The sequence below is a fragment of the Clytia hemisphaerica genome, unplaced genomic scaffold (assembly GCF_902728285.1).
Source record: "Clytia hemisphaerica strain Z4C2 unplaced genomic scaffold, Clytia hemisphaerica genome assembly, whole genome shotgun sequence".
NCBI lineage: Eukaryota > Metazoa > Cnidaria > Hydrozoa > Leptothecata > Clytiidae > Clytia > Clytia hemisphaerica.
In genome coordinates, this window is record NW_027103340.1 from 140,527 (window position 1) to 163,943 (window position 23,417).

General features: G+C 35.2%; 3 protein-coding genes across 5 annotated transcripts; all 3 read right to left on the bottom strand.

Moving 5' to 3' along the window:
* Positions 1 to 5,348: 5,348 nt before the first annotated feature.
* LOC136818226 (QRFP-like peptide receptor) lies at positions 5,349 to 6,548 on the bottom strand. Its single transcript, XM_067074596.1, has one exon. It carries the CDS (start codon positions 6,546 to 6,548, stop codon positions 5,349 to 5,351), a length of 1,200 nt encoding a protein of 399 aa, XP_066930697.1.
* Positions 6,549 to 8,434: 1,886 nt separating this feature from the next.
* LOC136818235 (uncharacterized) lies at positions 8,435 to 11,411 on the bottom strand. The gene is made up of 3 exons (XM_067074609.1): positions 11,097 to 11,411; positions 10,140 to 10,230; positions 8,435 to 9,500 (listed from the first exon to the last, which is right to left on the bottom strand). Exons 1-3 carry the CDS (start codon positions 11,409 to 11,411, stop codon positions 9,319 to 9,321), a joined length of 588 nt encoding a protein of 195 aa, XP_066930710.1. The 3' UTR covers positions 8,435 to 9,318.
* A 1,642-nt stretch (positions 11,412 to 13,053) lies between these two features.
* Positions 13,054 to 23,272, bottom strand: LOC136818262 (coadhesin-like). 3 transcript variants are annotated; one of them, XM_067074649.1, is made up of 9 exons: positions 22,852 to 23,272; positions 22,231 to 22,263; positions 20,714 to 20,869; positions 19,226 to 19,441; positions 18,064 to 18,234; positions 15,079 to 15,213; positions 14,207 to 14,314; positions 13,728 to 13,888; positions 13,054 to 13,417 (listed from the first exon to the last, which is right to left on the bottom strand). In XM_067074649.1, the coding sequence occupies exons 1-9, from the start codon at positions 23,225 to 23,227 to the stop codon at positions 13,193 to 13,195; spliced, it is 1,581 nt and encodes a 526-aa protein (XP_066930750.1). In that variant the 5' UTR covers positions 23,228 to 23,272; the 3' UTR covers positions 13,054 to 13,192. The 3 variants fall into 3 exon arrangements, with proteins under 3 accessions (XP_066930750.1, XP_066930742.1, XP_066930757.1); XM_067074641.1 differs by having other exon boundaries at positions 22,711 to 23,272; XM_067074656.1 differs by lacking the exon at positions 18,064 to 18,234 and having other exon boundaries at positions 22,711 to 23,272.
* Between the last annotated feature and the right edge of the window lie 145 nt (positions 23,273 to 23,417).

Sequence of the window (23,417 nt, forward strand, 5' to 3'; positions counted from 1 at the left end):
GACATACTTCATAAGTAAAAAGAGATGAGTACTCAAACTAGCAGGAACCTAATAATCAAGGGAAGAAATAAACAAAATTTTCAATCAATTGACTTGACTTGACTTTTGTACTAATTTTGGACTAATAAATTATTGAAAAGTTTTCACGTAACGAAACTATCATCCATGTTTTTATTTGGGATAACACTTCATGTTCGTTTTGTCATAGCTGAGAAAAAATTCATTCATTTTCACATTGTTTTTCTCACTGTGTATACTTTAATTTTTTTTAAAGTAGAGGCAAGTTAAAGTTAAATCGAATTCCCCGATATGACCGACATTATGGGGAGAAGTGTTTCTCGATTTTTGAGAATTTTGGTCTTATCCGCTAAATTAAATTCCATTGAATATTTTAAAATATAAGCCATTACCGTGGTTAAATTTGACTACGTCATCGTATTAGTCACAAATCCCGTACTGACGAAGTCAAGTAAAAAGAACTGTTTAAGAACAACTAACATGTATTTAGAGTACGCATTAAAATTTCTAACAGTTGTAATTTGTGTAACAGCTTCCCAACTCGAAACTCCTTTTAAAAAAATATCTAGACGGTAAATTTATTGGGTAATCTTCTCCCCCCCCCCCCCGGGGGGACGGGTTACGGGGATGCGCTGTCCCTCTTTTGGAAAAATTTTGGAATTCAGTCCCATTGTGGAGGGTCACTTTTCCGCAAATTTTGGCAAAATCTTTCAATAAACGATTCTCACGTAGGGTCCATTTTTCGAACTTCAGCGGAGCAACGCCGTCGGTCATCGAGGGAAGCTAACCACAAAGATCCTGAACATTTTTCTAACATCTTCCGGGAAACCCACGATAAAGATCAACTCTGCTCCCATCAAAATGTGCGTAGCCTACAACAAAAATAACAAACAAGGACGAAACAGGAATGAATTTTGCATAGCGGGGTCATCGAATTTAACCCTTTAAGAGCAAATGCCGGATATAGTCATCTGTTACGTCAAGTTTTGAGTTAGAAATCGTAATATTTCGTCTAACTCGTAGGATTTGAATTATGCTTCATAGTCAAGCAGAAACAAAAATTCAAAATAAGTTTTTTTCCAGCGAGATTTTAGTAAAATAAATGCAATAGTCTGAAAAAAATTCACTTTTTTGACATTTCGACTGTTTTACGACCATACTTGGTCTACCTCGTACCTGCCACTAAATGATAAGCCCTTAAAGATAATATTAATTTTAGGTGAAAACTAAATTCCCTGCACAGAGTCTTATTTCTTTTAGTAGTGCTTGCAGTCTAGACTGCGACTTTTTTAGTTCAAATCAGATAGGCAGTATTTTCTAGAAATACACGCTTTTTGCCACCGCAGGAAGCCTAAAGCTTCCGAGGATGGCATTCATAGCTTCACTCGTGAGGGAAAGTTGGGAAAACATCTCATAATTTTGCGCGCGCGTTTCAGTATTTTAGTTCCGCTTAGCGGAACATTATCAATTAACGGTTATTTGATTTCCCGGAATGAAGAGCGATAAGCCGTGTTTTACAGGATAGCTCTTTTTTAGCTTGCGCGGCGGACGTTTGTTTCTTCCTATCGTGTCGGAGCTTTCAAACAATGTCAATTGAATTATCTGGTATTTCTTCTATTGACTATGTTTCAAACGATCAGCCGATGGCTCTGGCTTTAGGTATAAGGTAATGTCAGCGATAAAAAAGGAAAGTTGGTGGACCTGATGTGATGGTGGCAGACATCTTGAATTTCTCCCTGTTTCTTTAAATCTGTTTTATTCCAGTTATTAGCACAGTCCAGTAGTTCAATCGCACTACTTTTCTATAAACCCAACAATCCAGTGTGAGTTTGCTGAAAGGAAAACTAAACAATTTGAATCCTTTTTAGACATTGAGATTGATTTATATTTTCCAGCGAAACAGAACACAGACTGACAGAACAACAGTCTGACAGTTATTTATATAGTTTTTTCCATCATCGTTCTAACACTATTGATACAGAACAGCACACAGCTGACAATTAAAAGAATTTTTGAAACTGAACTAAAGTATAAAACAAGGCGCCCTATAAAAGGGAAATTCCATAAAGGAAAGTTTGCATTTTGCAAAAATCTATATATACAGTAGTTGACACTCTCTAATTCAAATTTCAAGGGATTCTCATCGAATACCACAGCATATTGAATATTGAGAAAGTCTCCCAAATCCCTAAAGTAAATATTGAATTATAGAGTAACACGGGAAGAAGAAGGCGAAGCGAAGGTTGATTATTGCGATTGGTTTTTGAACGTCGAATCAGTACAATAACCGAAGATCTTGCTGAAAATTTATATAAGTTTTTTGGAAGAAATCTTTGATATTTGCAATATTTGAGGAGTCAAATTTTGAGTTTCTAATTTGAACGCAACAAAATCGAACATTTGAATTTCAAAATATCTGGCATTTTTTTTGTTACTAGAAATCAAATAAGAGAGTGGTTTTTCAAAACCTTTAAAGTGACTTCAAATTTTTATCCAAAACGGGCTTATCAAATAGTAGAACGTCAAATTAGACAGTGTCAACTGTAATTACATTTTTTGCTTTTTGCTCCTAAAATAATTTGAAGATTTTTCACAGTATGGCAGAGGAAGACTTTGCGATTAATCTAGACACTGCATTGAATGTTGCACATTTCCGAAATTCAAGCAGGACAACTGGCAGTCGTACCTATTCTTGCGCTGTTGATTGCTTTCTTGAAATATGTTACCGCTTGCTTCTTCCAGAAATGAAAGCTAAAGTATCATATGAAAAATCAAGTGATTTTTTTAAGCTGCTTCAATTAAGTGGATCAATGGAAATTTCACTTGAAGATTACGATATGAAAAGTAATGCTTTTCGACTGCTGGATGAAATTAGGGAACCGGTATGGTCTAAGATTATTGAAAATTGTGGTACCTTTGTGAGAAGAAATAGCGACGCAGAGTTTCAAGAGATTTTTGGAAGTAATATTTTCAAAGAATTATCAGAAGAAGAGAGACATGTTTTTGAAACAAGTTTTGTAATTCAGGGTACTTGTAATAGTTGTGGTAGTGAGAAGGAACAAAGAGAAACGGGTAGCATTGTCAGTCTTCTTTCGCATTTTTTATATCCAGAGATTTTAGTTGATGCAAGTTTGTGGCCAAACTGTGTATCAAATTCTCTTAATCCAAGCTCAGAAATTAATTGTGATTCTTGCTCTGTCAACATACCAGCACAGATTCAAGTTGTCAATTTGCCTATTTTTCTTCTTATAGAACTCTGTACAACAGTATGTATAAACAATTGTAGATTTTTTGAGGAGATTATAGTAAAAGAAAATAGCTACACATTACATGCCATTGTAAGGAATTGTGGTGCCCATTTTGCATGTGGTATATTTATTGAGAATAAATGGATTTACATTGATGATTTAAATCCTGAAAAAATTTGTTTTCAAAACATTAATGAAATGTTTTCTGAAAACAAAGGAGGTTGGTTTTTTGCCTTTTATAGAAAATCTGATTCTGAAAAAATTGACTTTGTTGCCACCGCAGGAAGCCTAAAGCTTCCGAGGATGGCATTCATAGCTTCACGCATAAGGAAGTTGGGCAAACATCTCATAATTTTGCGCGCGTTTTTCAGTATTTAGTTCCGGTTAAATGGTGTACCGTAACATTCTTAGCTTGACTGCATTTCTATTGTTTTATCATCATTAAAAACACTTTTCCGGATTAGTTTTGATCTGATTACCCATTTTCAAAGCTCTATATGTCTTTTTTTATTACCTCAGGGAGTCGAATTAAGGGAAATTCCTTTTTTGTTGGGAAATTCCCTATTTAAACCACAAGTAGTTATTAACCGCTCTGAGCAAAGCAAATTAGAAAATTTGAGTATTTTTAAAACTTGTCGCGTGACTATTACATTAAAAAGGCAGATTAGTACAGTAGCGTTTACTATGATATAAACAAGCCATTATATACCATTATTTTGGTAATAAAAGAGATGACAAAAAAAAAGTAAAAATAACTTTATCTTATCTCTATAAGAAGATATCTATGAGATAGACACAACTTGCTAATATTTGTAGACTAAATTTTGCTTCAGATGAGATGCCATTCTAACAGAAGTAAAGGCTATCAGTAACATTTCTTTCAAAATTCAACAACTTGATCGTTCTTCTGCGGTGGCACTTTAATGAAAATTATGGCTAGTTTATAAGAAGAATTTCATAAGAACACGAGGCTGAAATTTGGCAAAACCTAAGAAAAATTTGTTAAGAACAAGTTGAGCCTCAGATTTCAGAAATTACTGATAAAGTACTGATTTTAATGGATTTTAACAAATTTTAAGCAAGTTCTTCAGTAAAGAAACTAAGCGTACTAAGAACATCGTAAGAACATTTAAGCCTAAAAAATTCGAAAAATTAAGAACAGCCTAGCGTGAGCCAAAATTTACTGGTTCTTGTAAAAATAGCGTATAGACATCAAATGAAGTATTTAGGTTTAACTTTACTTTATTGGATTATAAACTTTTAATCATTTTTGTGATAATCGTAAGAGCAAAGGATTTCCGAGAAAATATCGTAAAATACATTTTCCGTGATCCAAAGATTGGATATTGGAAAAAAAAAATCTTAGGACAGGACATATCATATCTTAAATCATAATCATACGATTTATTTTGAGACTTAAATAACATTTGGAAATAAGGACATTATATCAATATTTCATCAACCACCGACATTACAAGACAACTTGAAGACCTTATTTTCAATTACATTTTAACTTGAAGTTCCTTTCAAAGAATACAAAGGAAGAGAAAGATCCATTTTGTAATAATGAATTTAGCCATCTTGACCGTCAACAAAGTATTGAAAAAATCTGCAGGGGGTCATGCTGACGTAAGCAAAAAATATGAGAAAAGGGATAGGGGGTCCTAACCTCATTTATAGTACTAAAGTCATAATACATAAATCTAGGGTGATGCAAATTTGAAAAATGAAATCGAATTTGAAGAATCTTATGAAGAATATTAAAAAACTATGCAAATTCGTGCAACGATATTGGTGTGAAATTGGTACGGTTTTTAAAATGATACAAATTCAATTTTTCACTGCGAAATCTCTTGAAAGGTTGATAGGAGGTTAAATCAAAGAATCGTGATATCAACCTCTTAACTGACGTAATTGTGTGTACCTGTCCGAAAACTTTTGGACAAGAACTGAGAGTTTTTCGGTGTATTATTATCAAGCATTTTTGGTGTTCCTATTATCAACGGGAGGGGGTATTTTCCACCATGACTGTCACACTCGGTAATAAAACAATAGTAATACCCGTGTACAAGAGGAGAGGTTCTAGCTAGGTTGTTTTGGTGCAACTTCAGTGAGGCCTGTGTTGATCACCCTCCTGACACCCATTTCCATTTCAACTTGTCTTTGTTTTCTTCGCCTACAAATTAATTTTGTTATGAAAAAGACCCATACATCACTTCGAAATCGTTTGTCACTGAAAGTATACACCAACGGGTTGATCAGCACGCGAAAAAACGCCAACAAATTAGATACAAATTTGGACCAACTTGTCAGTGCATTCTCTGTACCGTGCATGCCACCGCTGCTGGTGTCAAATATGATCCATTTGACCTTGTTAGGTAAATTGAACAACACAAACAGTAACACCACTCCAAATAAGTTTTTGATAGTTCTTTTATTGTACTCAATACGCTTTGCGTAGTTCTCACTGACGTAAGAACCGTTAAGAAATTTGAAAGTGAGCGCTTGATTTTTCAATGTGACAATTATCTTCCAGTACAGAACACCGATTGTGATGATAGGGACGATAAAAAAGAAGACCAGAATGAAACCTGAATAAATGATGGCATAGCCTCCATGTTTCCACATTTCATTGCATTTTTCTGTTTCGGGGTTGACGTGTAAATCTTTGATGTAGGGAATAGCAGAACAGAAAGCAAGAACAAAATTGATCGCCAAACACATCATACATCTGAAATTTGTTGATATGCCAATTTTGAAGGGTTTAACAATTCCGAAGAATCTCTCGATGGCTATGATCAAAATGATACCTATTGCAAAGCTTGATTGATTCAACATTAAAGGTAGAAGGGTTTTACATCCAACTTCTCCATAAACCCATTCTTTGGTCCAAAAGGTGGGCGTTAAAAGGACTATGAAAGTTACTGATGAGATTAAGTCTGTTGATGCCAGCGAATACGTTAATTTCAGATGAGTTGACTTTTTCTTTCTTTGAGGAAACATCAAAACAATAGAGTTACCAAGGATACCAACGATCGAAACCAAAACTATAATGGCTGCGAAAACTATGTCTTTGGTTTTAGCCTCGTTTTGAATATTGTCCCCATATATGTGCGGTATTCTCTTTCTGCGTTCGATCTCAGAAGTTGTGTTTAAGAAAGCACAAAAATCGATTTTCTGTCCGTGTTCGTAAAAGTTAATGTTATAGCAAAAACACTTTTCTTTAGCAAGATTGATTTGCTTGCAAATGACTTCTAAATTTTCAAAGGCAAAGGCAGCCATTCTTGAAATGAAGGATTCTTAATCCTTGAAAACAATTCCATAAATATTCTATAATCAAAATAGCTTTTTCATCATCACTCTTTTAATAACGAAATGGTAACAGTCACAGAATCATTTCCTATGAAAAAGAAAATATTTTGTTTTTCCAACCGTGCGATTGATGAAAATGTTACTACAATATTCTGAAATATTAACATGAAAATCATCGCGAAATTTACGTTTTACGGAGACTTGTTTTCGCGGATGGGCATTTTCAAGAATGAAAGTTGAATTTTTTGCTTCTTAAACATTTAAATATGCCTTAGCAGTGAGGAAATTTCCCCTTAAGGTTATATTGTAGCGATGTCAGTTACGGCTTAAGCTGGAGGAAGGAAGTTGAACATTTTTCAAAGTAGACCTTATCGGAGTCTAAAAAAAAAGTTTTTTATTTTTCTAAAAAAAAATATAATTTCTTTTCTCTGTTTCTCCTCCCGTGCACATTTTATTTATAAGAACATTTAAAAAAAAAGTGAATTAAGTGATAACGTTTATAAAGAGTTGTTGATTTTTTTTACAATGATGATTTGATTATTTGTTCTTATAGATATAAAACTAAATCTTCTTTTGTTTATCTTCTCATTCGCTGATTAATTGAATGTTTATTTGACATGCGCAAGAATGGAAACTAAAAACAGCTAGTGGTTTTTTGGCGTAAAAATAAAAGTCAAAGAAGGCTTTTCTTCACAATAGTGCTGCCAAAGAATAGCTAGCAGAGTAGTGAAGTGTATTCATTAGCCAACCCTTACATAGCAGCTACATAGCCCTTAGATAGATGTTAATTTAGAACCTTCACTTCACCGTGCCCACCAAAAACGCAATGTGGCTTATTGTTGGTGGTCCAATAAGCTTAAATTTTGGTCAAATGAGACTTCTCAAAGCAAAAATCTGCAGAAAATAGAAGCCGCAATTTTTATCTGATCGATTTCAAATTTTGTATGATCATTGTAGACCAAATTCTCTATGAAATTGCAAATCTTCCTCCTACAGTTATGAATAAGAGTCACGTTAAATGGGTTAAAATACCGAATTTTGTATACTTCTAACACTTTTGCCGAATTGCAGCAATTGTACCTCATCATATTTATTACGGGCGATTCGCATTTTTGAACGTTAATTTCAACGGACTTTTTTCAGATTTCAGGCGAAATTTTCGACTTATAGTCGTCTTGTTTACTTTATAATAACTAATTACCGAAAGGTAAATTGCCTTTAATCAAGAGTTTTTGATTTTATTCTCATAAAGCAGATGCTTATAATAAAAATAAATATGCTCATATTTTTCGCCATCCTTTGTTTACTTTATAATAACTAATTACCGAAAGGTAAATTGTTTTCAATCAAAAGTAATTAGATACCCGAGAGTATTACACCTTAAAAACTATTGAGTGACTTGCAAAAGTTCTTTCCCGCGTTTTATCAAATTTGGTCACGCGGTTAATATATTACGGAGGTAATCGAAATTGTTATTATCTCCTCAGTATTGCACTCATATGCGACAATTGGCCTACCGATTTCGAGAAAATGAGATTTTTCACCGTATACAAAACTGGTGGGACCGCCTTCAGGGTGGTCGATTACTACTATATTCATTAAAAATATAAAAATTTACAGATGTGCTCTCAAAAGAAAAAACTTTTATTATACGAAGAACTAGGCTAACAATGCTCATTACTTACAATTATTATACATTTTACAATCATCATACAATTTCATCAAAAATGAAAATTTCATATGTTATACAGGGTGTCCCTAATTAAAGTATCGAGTTTGAACATGCGATTGAGTAGAAAAGTTTGTGTGTGTTATCGGTAAAATATAAGAACATTCTCCATCACACAGGATTATTACAAAAGGTAGTTACAACGTATAAATTAATTGTAATGACAAAGAAAAAAGAGGGAGTGCTTAAAATACAATTTTGTAAACACACACATAAAACTTTCTACTGATAGTTGTGTTTCGACTCAATACTTTAATCAGGGACACCCTGTATACGTTATGTATTACCAGGGCCGGCGAATCAATTTTGAAAGTGGAGGGGCCAAATAGTAAGTGTCTAAGGAGGCGCCACCATGGTTGGCGCCGACGGGCAGAGAAAAGCAAAAAAGAAGGGGGGCCATGGCCCCCGGCCCCCCCCCCCCCCAGTTTCGCCGGCCCTGATTACACAATTTTCAAACTGAAAAAGTCTCTTGTTTTGTTGTCCTTTTTCTGTTTATTTAATTCCACCATGGCGTTCTAAATCTACAGGCCTACCCTAGCAAGCGTGCAGCGAATTCGAATTTGTGGGGGCTCAATTTTTTGAAGTCGTTTCATGGACGATAGTATAAAATTTACCGAATAACAGGAATTTTAAGGCTTGGGGACACCAGAAGTTTTTTATTTGAATCAATTTTGTTCCATTGTTCCAGGGACAAAATCAGCGTGTCTTTTGGGTATTTCCCTCACTTTGTGTACCATGAAACAAAAAAAGAAACCATGGGACAAACACTTTTCGTGTCCCGAAGCCTTTAGTTGAAAAATATATTTTTTACGCCTCAAATGCCATGATTTCTGCATAAATGTTTGGTGATCTGTTTTTTGATTTTGATGTCTTTCGTTTCCTTGACTTTTGATTTTGTTATGGATTTATGTTTTTGATTTTGTTATGGTTCAGTGATTATGTTCTCATCGTTTAAAATGTCTTTTTCTCAAAATAAAAACATAAAGTTCAACGACCAAGCTCAGGATGCTATCACTCTCCCCAGCATTGACAATGAGTGGATGGACAGTATGGAGGAATGTGAAAACAAGTACTCATGCATGACGAAGCTTGAGCATCAGTGTCAAATGGAGCGACTCCAACACAACCTCTTGCTTGTGCCGTGGTTGTCGTTGTCGGTGTCGTTGTCGTTGTTGGTGTAGTGGTCGTAGTTCCTAAGTGAGAATAAAAATGACAAGTGTTTATAGGTAAACCATTGCAACACTCATCGACGCTATTTTAAAATAACTTTCAGAATTTTTTCAATTCTGGAAATCAGACGCTGAAATTTGAGAAAAATATTAGCAATTTAAAATGTCAAATGATTTGATAGAGAGTAGCTAGATATTAATCAAAATACAAGGCTTTTTACGATCTTATCATCAACATATATAATGAAATGTTCTCGTTCAGAGCTTTCTGTGTTTTCCTTGCCTAAATGCTCTGAAAATATGACGAAAAATCTGAACTCGAAAAATAATATCCCATATTGTACTCGGTACCGTGTGATAACTATTACATAGTTACTCATGCTTGGACTATTTAGGCTCATTTTGAATGAATCCGGGCTAAGGGTCGGAAAATTCACAATTTTTAGAAAACTTTTGGTTTCGAGAGAAAAAAAGGGTAGGATTCTTTTCTAAAATAGAAGAGAGTTTTTCTAAAAAGACTCTCTAAGGATCATCTTTGGCAAAAATCAGTCTCTCTAAGGGTCTTGTTCTCAGAGGTCCCGTCCGGACATACTACTCATCCGCCAACCCTAGACCACCCCCCCCCCCCCCCCGGAATGAATCTATGTTCAAGTGAAAACTTACGTTGAAATTGACAACGTGATCCATAGGTTCCTGTAGGACAACAGTATTCTCGTCCATCAATATCTTTGAATTGATCACATCCTGTATAAACCTTTGGAAGAAAATGGAAATACACCTCCTTTCTCACAGACCGACTATAGAAACCCTTCCCACTGGAAAAATTGGCAAAAATACCGTCCCCCGGTGGGAAATTATACTCTAATTTTTGTCCCCACTGAAAATAAACAGATAAGGAAATTCTCAGACCTATAGAAATATAAGCCTTATCGCTATCGGAGTTTTTGATTTTTCTAAAACAACGATGTATTGTAGGATTGTTTCGGGAGTATTACAATAGAATTGCCTCGAGGAATTCCTGAGAGATTTCTATTGTAATACCCCCGAAACAATTCCACAATGCATCGTTTTTTTAGAAAAATCAAAAACTCCGATAAGATCTATTGTACTATTTTTTCCATCCCAACTGAATTTTCTGGCTAGAAAACAATGGAATTTACATCCCCATGCAAAGATATAGGTACTTCCTGTATAGAAACTCTCTTCGCTAGAGGATGAGCAGAAGCCCATGTAAAAAGACCAGAACCGTAAATTTGATACTCTTAGGTTCCAAATAAACGGGCCCCCCCGGTTGTTAATTTTTCGAAAATTTTCCAACCCCCCGGACCTTATTAGGACCACCCCGTTTATTAATCTTTAAGAATATTTTCAGCTGTCAAAGATAAGGCCCCTTATTTTGCTCTAAATAGCCTGATTTTAGCCTATTTTTACCTTATTTTTTGGTTTCAGAAGTACAATTTCCAACCCCACCGGCAATTAGGTCCCCCCCCCGTTTATTAAAATCTAGAAAATTTTCCAACCCCCCCCCGTTTATTTGAACCCCCCCCCCCCGTTTATTTGGAGCCTAAGAGTACGTATATTAAATTTAAAGTACTGCAGCGTCGAAAGATAATTGATTACCTCATTTTGTTGTTTAGGTCCATAATACACCCAGTCCTTCTCAGTTTTCAAGCTGAGTTTATTGTGTGTTGAATGAGCATTATCTCCAAGTAACTCACAAATTTTAAGTTTCGCGTTGAAGTTGATCGCTTTACATTTATTTTGATTAGCGAGACAATTTTTCAAACACGGTATAGGTGTTTGTCCAGAAATGTCCAAAAATACTGTTATAATATTCGATACCAAGCGTTTATTCGGACGCACATCAGTGAATGTTAAGGATTGTTGTTTTGTTTGAACCAATTGTAGAAGCATGACCAAAGCGAAGGAAAACATGATTTTCACCTTTAAGTGATATTACAATAATATATCCTAAAATGACTGGATGAATGGCCAAGCTTTACTCCTATAATTATTCTAAAAATAAGATCTCCCATAACAACGAAACGAATTAATATTTATTAGTTAATATATTGAGACAGTATTTAAAATACTGCATTAATGGAAGAAGTAAATACAAATAGGAGGAGTAAATTGAAGTAAATTTTTTACATAATTTACGAGTATGGTTAGTCACATGATTCGTTTCAATAGTGGGCCTCTTATTAATTGATGGTTAAATGAAATGATTTATATATAACAAATTTATTCGTTTCCATTCCTTTCCCCTTTTTTACTATCACGCAATGATGAAATTGAGCTAGAAGATATGTGTCTTTTTACTAGTACTTTACCGCGAAAAGCACAGGCCAAAATCATATATCGACCTGTGCTGACCAATCCAGATTCTATTCAGCACGCAATCAACGCAGAGAAAAGTAACCATGACGACAATCCAAGATCTTGGATTAAGTTCAAATTTTTTTTTCGCGTCGTTGAAAACACAACTCAGAAATGTCATCAGCGCTTTTTAAAAAATAGTCAGCGGTAGAGAATCATAACATAAAGTCTGTTTATTATTTCAAAAAACCATACCCAGGGAAGAAATTCATAGGTAGCCTTGACTCACCAGAAAAAGTTTCCGCCCTTACTGCTTTCTCCATCAGGATATAGGGGGTACCTTTTTTGCTGTAGGTTTTAAGGGGTATCCAATGGTAGAGGATAAGCACCTATTTTATAGATAATTTTGACTCTTAAGAGGAACAATTTACTGAATCCCTCTAAAATCGAAACAATGTAATTCTATCATGCTACAAAAGAGATATTTCTTGTAATCAGGGATATGTTATAGCGTAGCTGGATAAAGCACATTTGAAAAGGCCTTGTTCTATCTCTGTCCCTGACATTAAAATTTGATATGAAATTAAACTTTTTTAATTACAAATTCGTGAAATTTGGATTTCTTTTTAGCCAATGATTCTGCTGCTGCATTTATTGTTCACGATTAAAAACTTTTAATTATCAAGAGGGTCTGTAAAACATTGGTGAATGACAATTAAAAAAAATGAAAAATATTGTTTTTATTAGTAAAGTTATAAGAAATTCCTTCTGTAAGATTATAAATAGCTCTTTTTCATTTGAAATACCGCGCTACACCGCGGGGTGCCTCACTTTCTAACTGATATTTTCAGATAGCAAGTCGGTATGTCTGATTATGGAAAAAATTTCAAGTCAATTGAAACAATATTTGTCAAAATATTTACATCCGAAATTTTTAAAGAGAAATCATGAAAGCCTCTCAAATTCATAACACACGCTGATAAAATTAGATTTCATTTACAAAGAAGCTGTTGGGGTATCTTTTGCAAATATTATTTTGATAAAAAGCGGGAACATCATAGCAAAATATATGCAAACGTACTGCATGAATACTTTGTCTGCTTCATTTTTCTTATAAAAACAGAACACTCAAGGGGACAGAGATGGATTTCTATTATCAACAGTTTACAATAGAAAAGACAACGGAGCAATCCGCTAAGGAATTCTCGTCCTTCATCCAGCTACGCTATAACATATCCCTGTTTGAACGATGTAGTGATTAATCCTATGGAACAATTTTTTTAATGCAATTCATAATTAACAAAACAAAACAAAAAAAGTATACAATTTGTAATAATTAGTACTAGTTAAAATGCACAAACACCCCCTTTATTAATTATCTGTATCACGCCATTGCCCTATCCAAAATATCGACACAACAATCGAACACCATTCAAACTAGTATCGTCGTCACTCCCTTGGTCACTTTCGATCTGTGTTTGAAGACCAACAATTTTGTAGCCAGCAGGACAGTAAGTGCTTTGTGTCCATGAACCCCAACCACCTTCACCGCTTCTGTACCACTGATTGTCATCTCGACATATCAAACGAATGGCATTGGTCGAAGTATCGTCATCAGACCCCTGAAAATTCATTATAAAATAAGATTTATTTCTTACAAGGTAATTTTAGCACGTGGGAGGGGTTGGAATTTGAATAAATATTTTGATAAGAAGAGTAGAAGGATCTATGTAATCAACTTTATTAAGGAGGTATAATGGTATCTAACCTCTAAAAATATCAACTCAATAAGATGACCTTTTAAACAGGGGTAAATTTGAGTTCTTGGTTCTTGAGAAACCGAAATTATTGACTGCTGGAAAATTTAAAAGCCTTAAAATGATATTTTGATTCTTCGGAGATGATAAGTTACAGAAGTCCAATGTGTATTACCTGGGAGCTTTCAAATTTTAGCATTCCACCGTAAAATCCATTAATACATTTTTGTGACTCGGCTTGCCAAGTGCCCCAATTGGTGGATCCACTTTTGATGGTAGCGCCAACATCATCGTTACATCTTAAAGAGATCGCATTTAATGCCGTGTCATCGCCATCTGGGATAAAAAGAGACATACATTGAACAAAGAGAAAAACTTTATTGAACACTATCAGTATCTAGCTATAGTGAGTAGTAAATTCCTATCTCTCTATCTAGAGTTGTAACTGCTCTAAGATAAGATGTAAAACACATGTATTTATAGAACCCATTTCATAAGAAAATTTGCCCTGAGAACCAATTTATAACCCGAGATAATTTTGTATTTTGATTAATTTCAAGAACGATGAAAATTATACTTGGCAGGAACTAAAGAGATTTAACAAAACCATGCCATGAAATTCTCGGAAACAACTTTTTATGAAAGATTTTATACCTCCTTGGTGGCTTTCGATATTTGTTTGCAGCTTGACAACCCAGGTTCCTTTTGGGCAATACTCCCATGAACGCCAACTGCCCCATAAACCAGTGTTGTAGCTCATAACTAAAAAATAATTTTTTAGTGTAGATAGATGGTAGATGTGTGTAGATTGAATGAAAAGTAAATTTGAGCTAAAGAAAATTGGCATTGGCAACTTCCAAAAGTAATTATCGCTACGACCGTTCTATTTGGGTTATACTAGCAAGTAGCGGTCGCGCTATGAATGCCTCGCGAACGCATTCATAATTGAGAATGAACTTATTGGCTGATAAAAAAGAAACGAGGTGTACAGCTTGGCGCACACAGTAAAATATCTTTTAAATATCCCTTGTTGTTGTTGTTACTTTGTAGGAACTAATTACCAAGTATATGGCTGTCTATCAAGAGTTATTGATATGATTCTAATAAAGTTTGTGTTTATAAGAAAAATAATGCACATATTGTGCACTGTCCCTGTTTTACTTTGTAAGAATATAGAATTTAATAAATAGAAGAATAGAATAGAACTAAAATCAATACAAGTCGCAACAAAGTAGACAAAACAATAGGTGCGCGTGACCATTTTTTAACAGCGGCGGTCCGCTCAGAATCGGAAGAAACATCAACGACATGAATATTTTTCTGGCGAGCAAGTCCACTACGTGAAGGAACAAAATCCCCTGCGGGGCAATAATTGAAATTAACAAAATCCACATTCAGTATTTGACGTAAAAACCCTTCACCGAATGCGGCTAAACTCGTCCCCAGTGAATAATAACCCTGTCAAGTACTTGTTTTCCTCTTTAAAAAACTAAGAAGCACTTTCACTTGAGACAGGGTTGCATTACCTTTGTCAGGGAAGCATGAAGATTCAATTTGGCACATTTCTTTAGTTTCGGTCGTTTTGCCAGAACATCCATGATGACACGTGCGTGTTCGTAAGGCTGTCTTTGAACAATGTTGACATGACCAACTTGACCAAGCTGGTAAAAGAATACAAGATAAAGAGAAATCAGTTCCCAATTTTCTTGAAGACAGTACGAGTGGAAGGATAATAGTTATACTTTGCTTAAAAAGCTTGCCAAAAAATCTAGTAAGAACAAACAATATAAGAAAAAAGGCTTCAATGGCCAAAATATTAAGAACAAGTTAAGAACATTTTAAGGCTCCGTGGACTCTAAAACACCCAATTTCTTTTAGGAAAATGGACAAAAATACTCAAAATACTGAGAACATCCGAAGAGGCTTCGAAATTTTTGGATGATCATGAATCATAATACAGTCTTCAAATTCAAACGTCATGAAAGCTCAGGGAAACCTTAGAGGCAAAAGCTGATCTACTGAAGAAAACATATTTTCAATTTCTGCAATGGGCTTTTCCAGATAAAGTCCGTACCCCCCTGTTGAGGAGGTTCTTTTTTTTAGGTGCACCCCCATGGAATTCCGGTCCGAAAATTCCCTTACCCCTATGGAATTCCGGGTCTAAAAATCCCCTACCCCTATGGAATTCCGGGTCTAAAAATCCCCTACCCCTATGGAATTCTGGAACTTCAAATAATTTGCTCCTATGGAATTCCGGAACTACAAGTCCCTTACCCCTATGTAATTCCGATTAGAAAATTCATGTAATTCCATGATTTTGTTTACCCTAACTGACTTTGCTGCTAAAAAATGATTTGGCTTTAGTCGATCAAGAATAAAACGTAACATCAAGAATCGCCAGCTGATTCCTATAATCCTACGCTTTAAAAAGCACGTAGTCTTAAAGGGCTAAAAAGGGAAAAACGATTAAACAATTAGATTTCCAATAAAAAGGTGATTTCTTTTTACGTCGATGCTTTTTAAAATTATAAAAATTTTACTTTACTGTTTTTAAAAATGGTTTAAAAATAAGGAGAAATGATAAAGTATAGCAAGTAAATTTTATAATCTTAGTTAATTAGTTAATTAGTTAATTAGTCAAAGACCGAAAAGAGGCGGGAATCACCAAAAAGAGATTTCCGGCTAGCGAGCATAGAAAAAGACCCCCAAGCATGTAAACAAACAAGTTCAAAAGTTTTTTGATTTAAAAATGAAAAAGATGAAGTAGTTATGGCTAGGTGGCAGGTGGGGACTGGAAAATGGATGCAATATAGGGAAAAGTATACATTGGCTAGTTAATTAAATCATTTCGCAGCTAATTTGATTCTGCCAGACGAAATGCAAGGGGATATTTCCACTTAGTATATCACGTTATGTGCTAAATTGTAAATGATGTTGATGGTGTCGTTTTGAATATCAAATGATTGGACAACAGCAGAATACCAGCCAGGTTTCCACCCAGTTCCAAGATCTTTCTGCATCCATTTCACCTTTATTGCCGCCAAGCCCACCTCAAAATATTCTTCGTAAAGAAATGGAGATTCGGAATCGATTGAAGTACCAGCAGAACATTTGACGCTTCCTGTATTGTCTTCAATACCCACGGTTTTGACATATCTCAGTAGACCACGGAAGACACCGCTGATATCCTTGATTTCTTCAAGACGTCTGGAATCAAGAGAGGAGCGCTTTATTCTTTTTGTCGTGAATTTTCGGGTGTGTCTAATTACGGGTCCATTGACGATTCTGCCCTTTATTTGTTGGTCGATTATGGTTTCAGCAATGGGCTGTTCTATTTTATAACCATACAGGGGGGGTGGACAAACCTAGATGGGGTCAAAAATTTTTCTAGTAACCGAAGGGTACATAACCGTCTATCAAGAGTTATTAATTTGATTCTTATAAAGTATATGCTTATAAGAAAAATAAATATGTTCATATTGTGCGCCATCCCTCGTTTACTTTGTAAAAACTAATTCCCAAAGGTATATCACCATCTATCGAGAGTTATTGATTTGATTCTTATAAAGTATATGCTTATAAGAAAAATAATCTAATTAAACGAGAAGAAATAAATAAAAATTTGTCCGCTTTTATTTGGACACACTGTATCTTAAAAAGGCTTTTCAGGCTTAGGTGAGTAGGCGATTACCTGAAAGTATCGGAAAAGTGTTTCATTGCCAGGTGGTTTCTTTTTTGAATGAGTGAAAGGCAATGATTGACATAAAAAGAAAACTTTTCGTCACCAGATCAGTCATAAACCACATCATTGGGATTCGCTGCAGTTAATGCTTTCCAAGCTCCTAATCATATGGATTACTCTATAATTCTGCGCTATATGGCTGAGAAAATACCGAGACTTCTTGCCATTTTTCTCCTCGATCCAAAACCCAACGAGTGTCAAGAATTGGCTGAAATAATTTACAGGGAACCGAAGTTTTTGTTTACAAAATAAGGATGGGACAAATTCTTATTGGGCTATTCCAGAAAATGTTCATACATGGGGGCAGGAGGATATAGTGTCCGGGGGGTAGCGAAAAAACATCGAAATTTACCTTGTCTGGGGGGTGAATTTGCTCTGTCCGGGGGTAATTTGGGTTGTCCAGAGGGATCAACTGATGCTTGCCTGGAGGGGGGGGGGGGTAAAACCAGTTGTCTGGGGGGCCAAAAGGCATTTTGTCCGGTGGTAAATCACTGAAAGTTGTTATATCCTCCACCCCCATATTCAATTTTTTTTCTGGAAAAGCCCATTATCTACCTTTACTCTCAGTGACCAGGATCTAGGGAATAAAAAATATCAAGCAATGTCAAGAAAACACAAAGCTTACCCAGCTGGAACACAACGTCGTTTTAACGTTTTTCTAATATTCACAACGTCCATATAACGTTAGATGAACGTCAAAACAACGTTGTGTGCCAGCTGGGTAAGAAGATAAACCCGCTAATTTCCCAATGGCATTGATTACTCTTACCAGAACATGGATTGATATTGCATGATTTTACTTCTCGTTCATAGCCTTCACAATACTTTCCTCCATACTGACTTGATGGATTATCACAAGCTCGTGTTCGATACTGCGTACCACTTCCACAACTTAGTGTGCAAGAAGAAAAACCACTCCAGCTAGACCAACCACCATCCACTAGAACAAAGAGATAAATTGCAAATACCCTCCATGCATCTAAGGGGCCTCTGAAATTTCTCACAGCGACTTAGGTGGTCAATTATCATTGGTAAAACTTTCAATTCAGAAGGTCCAATATTTCCTGAGTTCCAGAGATAGGTTCATATTTGCTTTATAGACCGGTAGGAAGATAAGATACTTTTTGATGCTTTATACATCTAATTTAGAGAAGATTGAATGATGTCTAAGCTTTTTTTTTGCGAAATACATCAAGTCATTGTTCTTTTTCACAGCTCCGTTGAAATAATTGTTAAATAACTGTTATAACAACCTTTTAAACAAGTCATAGAACAGGAATGTAAGGTCTGGATGGGGAGGGTAGTCAGGCAAATTGACCGGCGGCGGTATGTGCGGCGATTAAGGGTATGTTTTAAACATAACAGAACCGCACTGTAGGGTTGACTTTTTTTAGATGCAGGGTGGAATTTTCAGCAAATCCAGGAACAGTTGCACATTTTTGCCCGAAAATTCGGATTATTTTGCTCAAAAAGAGTAGAAAATTCGAGGAAAATGCACTGTAAGGGTATGAATATTACCAATTTTTTGCTGCACTGTAGTGTAAGGGTGTGATTCTAAAAACCAATTTTTCCATGCCCCCTCCACTGGGCGAAATAAGAGGTTTCCAATCCTGGAAATATCTTGAAAATATTATATTTCCATATACTTTTGTAAATATGGAAATATGACTTTTCTTTATTTCTAAGTTATGAAAATACCATATTTCATGATATTTCCAAATCTGAAATATCATATTTTCAAAATATTTCAAATTTAAAAATTGGAAATATTTTGAAAATATGATGTTTCAATGAATTTCAGAATTGGAAATATCATGAAACATGATATGGAAATATCATGATATATGATATTTCCACAACTTTGGAAATATAAAAAAGTCATATTTCCATATTTACAAAAGTATATCTATTTGAAAAATTGTGTCGCATACCAGGAAATATATCAATCTTGATACTACTGGATCCACAATACATTCCGCAATACTCTGGTGTCGGAGAATCGCACTGTCGTGTTGCGAACGAAAGTTTCCCTGGGCACGTCGTGTCGTTTTGGAATGTTTTGTTTACAGTTGACCAATTGCTCCATTGACCATGAACGGGAGGCCAGTAATAACATTTCCAAAGCGTTGTGTAATAGTCTGCTTGTACTGGATGAAAAAATCGAAAATTAAAATTATTTAGTTATCAAAACTTAAATCTTCACTAGAACCTTAGGTTTAGAAAATCATATAAAGTTATTTCGAGGAAAATAAAAAATAATGCTCTATGGATTAGTAAATATACTAGCCATAACTTTCATTAAGGTGCCACCGCAGCAAAACGAACACATAGAGTTGAGTTTGGCGTTCAAAAGGAATGATCTTAGCCCTACAGTAATTTTGTTAAGACTGATCTCTCATCTGAGACAAAATTCTTTCAAATGCTAACAAATGTGTCAAGGGAGTGATTTACAGTCTACTTAGAGTGATATCCGTGCCTTGTCTTACACGTTTTTTATAAGAACAATTTCATAAGAATACGAGGCTGAAATTTGGCCAAAACCTAAGAACAAATTAAGAAGAATCTGAACCTCAGATTTCAGAAATTACTGAGAAGTACATGTTTCCATTTTAATTAATATTGACATTTAAGGCTGAAAAACTCATATAAATTTAAGAGCAGCCCAGCCAGAATCATATGACTTACTGGTTTTTCCTATAAAAAAGCATATATATCTGAAGATACTGCTCTTCATATGTTATTTTACTAATGTACACGTTTAGCAACTTTCGAATACTTTGAGTAGAGTAATATTTTTAACCTATGAAGAGCGCTTAATAGCTACTTGTCGTATAAAAAGGGAATTTCCCAGAAAAGGGAATTTCCTTAGATTCATTTAACTCTCCAGGGATAAGAAAAAGACAAACTGACATATCAAAATGAGTCATCAGATCAAAATAACTCCGGAAAAGTCTTCAAGAGTCTTTTTGATGATGATAAAACAATAGAGAGACCGTAAGATAAGACTGCTTACCTTACTAAAATACTGAAAGACGCGCGCAAAATTATGAGATGTTTCCCCAACTTCCTTATGCGTGAAGCTATGAATGCCATCCCCAGAAGCTTTAGGCCTCCTCCGGTGGCAACAAAGCTAGAATTCTTATAATTTCGGGATAGAACAATTAGATCAGTACACCTGTTTAAAAATATAGGACTAGGAAAGAACTTTTTCTCAGTATAATAAAAAGAAAGGTACCTGGAAGTCGTATAATGACAAACTCGAATCTAGTTCCTTCGTTCACTTTTTTATAATTCTGATAGAGCTCAGGATTGTACCAACGCCCATCAGTGAAATGGTATGAAATGGCATGAAAAAATGGTACCACCAGTGGCTCTGGGTACTATGTTATAAGGGTCAGATTTTATTTACTTTTAGCTACCTGGGCACCTTTGACGATTACAAGTTTTGATATCCACATCGAATTCAATCAAACATTGATCAGAGAAACACTTTCGATATCTTTTTTGTATTCCATCATTACCACATGATGAGCTACAAAGACTCCAATCACTCCATATGCTCCATGCTCCGCCAGCTAAAGTATAATGATAAATAAAAAGATTTTCGAAAAATATTTCTTTTTTTACCATTTCGAAAAATGATTTTATTAGATAGCGAAAAAATACACAAGGGGCCTATTTGCAGTAGCGTAGACAGGAGGGGCGCAAAATTTGTGTTGGAGAGCAGATTTTTATGACACTGTAATTATCTTTTTTCATTATGAATAGATAATGAGAGTGTTATAAAATCTACTCTCCTACACAAATTTTGCGCCCCTCTTGTCTACGCTACTGTATTTTTGATATGCGTAAGTCAAGATGACGTCATATTTTTTAACGGAAGCCCTCGAAAAAAGCCGGATTTTGACCTCCGTGTTTCTATTTTTAGTAACAGAGAGAGGTCAAATCCCGGATTCTTTTGGGTGTTACCGCTAGAAAAATGACTTACGGATACAGGGGCCGCGGCTCCACTTTGAAAGTGGTAGGGCCATGCTTTAGTGTCTAAGAAGGTGCCACCATGGTTGGCGCCGACGGGAGAAATTTTCAAAAATTAGCCCTTCTAGACTGCCTAAAACAGGTCTTTTTCAAGGTTTTTACGCAGAATTTAGCTGAATCAGTAAGTAAGTAATCAGGCCCGGGTGGCCCCCCCGCTGCCGCGGCCCCTGGGATATCAAGAATTTGAGCTTCAAAACTTAAACAATAGCCATTCTTGTTAGGATAAGATACTTCTAGTAGCCCTGGAAGTTAAGTACTGACCTACGTCTTTTAATAACGAGTTGACCAAATGATCAAAGTAGTTTATTTCAAGCAAACTAAGCGTCGATTTATTTGGGGCACCAAAAAGCAGGGAAATGATATAGTAAACTCCACTACTAGTATGTCATTTCCCAGCGAGCACCTCACCAAAAACCGGGATTTTCATCCCGTTTCTTAGTGAGTTCCACTTTGACGATTAGAAGTCTTTCAAGTGTTTTGACGCAAGTTCGATTTTTTTTGATACTGCAAGAGCTTCAAACGTTTAAAGTGAAACATTCGAAAAGGTCGCAAAGTGGATTAGACGTTACAGCGTAGAAAAAAAGCCGTGACGTCTAGTATAGGCTAGTCATTTATCCCTGCAAAAGCGTGTCTGTGATTGCTAATTTCGGTGCTCATTTGTGTTTTTTCACTCTAAATTAGCAATATTCGGCTAAAAAGAAGGAAAATATCCAAACAATTTGTAGTCACTTCGTTCGCTTAATTTTTACAAAGATAGTTTCTTTAATAGGTGGCGCGGTTTGACCCAATTTGGTTTCAACTGCATACACAAATGAAAATAATTTAAAATCTGTAAGAATGCATTAAGATTTTGCATAAGGTCTTTTATAAAAGCAAACATAAAACAATAAAAAAAGCTTACCACTATCACAGTTCCCCTTTGTTTCCTGGTGTGCTAAAATGATAAATGAAAATATTTAGATTATTACACACTTAAAGCTTAAAGGTTTTGTTTTTACATAAATGTTCCCGTTTCATCTCAGACACATTATTTCATATCGGGACAGTGTCTTCCATCCGTGTCCGTTTCTGAATTAAAATTGATGAGTAAGCAAACGATAGCACTCTTATCTAAAAACAAAACCTATAAAGCTTTTATCAAGAAGATTCTCTGTTTCTGTCTTCTCCTTTATGAAGAAGTTTCGGATAAAGATTTTTCCTTTCTGAGAAGTTTGCCCATCTTAGTAACCGAAAAAGCCAAAAAGAATTCTTTCAATAGCGGCCTTATTTGCTTGAGAGGGCGTTTAAAAAAGGAGTGTATGTTCGATGCAATATGGTAATGAAAACAAAAAATTAACTTAACAAAAAGGTTTGTTGAACCATAGCCTTGCCAATAACTCACCGTTATATTCCGGCTTCCAAGTTTCGAAAAATATGTTATTATCTACCATAGAGGTCGTCACAAAGTCAATAGTATGGTTAACAGCGTTAAGTCCAAAGAAAGAATAGTCTGTAGACTTTGAGAATTCGATTGTCACTGTACCATTTTCTTTATCTGCTGCTATGAGACATGCTTTTGAATCAGATGATCTGGTCAATTGAAGTGTATTCTTAATCGTTAAAGACATATAATATTGAGGGTAAGTATACGAACGAAGATAGAATCCATCATAATCATTTTTGTTACATTCGATTTGCTTTTCAACAAACCATAAAGTTCTATTGGATACCATACTATCTTCTTTTAAATACAATAACGTTTCATTTGAATTTTCCAATATTTCATTTTCCTCAAAACCGATATAAAAACCGGGAAATATTTTGCATTCGAATCGGATTCCAGAGTTGTATGTTTGAAGTGTTGATGCTTCGCCGTACATCAGAATATGTGTAAATATCAGCAATATCCAGCAATACATGGTCGAGTTCAACTAATTACTTATGAGGCAATCAAGGCTTCTGAAATCAAATGGTTTTTTCAAACCAGAAGCGCCATATACATGAGTAAAAGCACGTACTACCTTGTATCGGACTGTTCAAAAACCACAAACCTGAATAATCAATATAGGAAGTAAAAAGAGAATCATTGAATGATTGAAAAAGGTAACA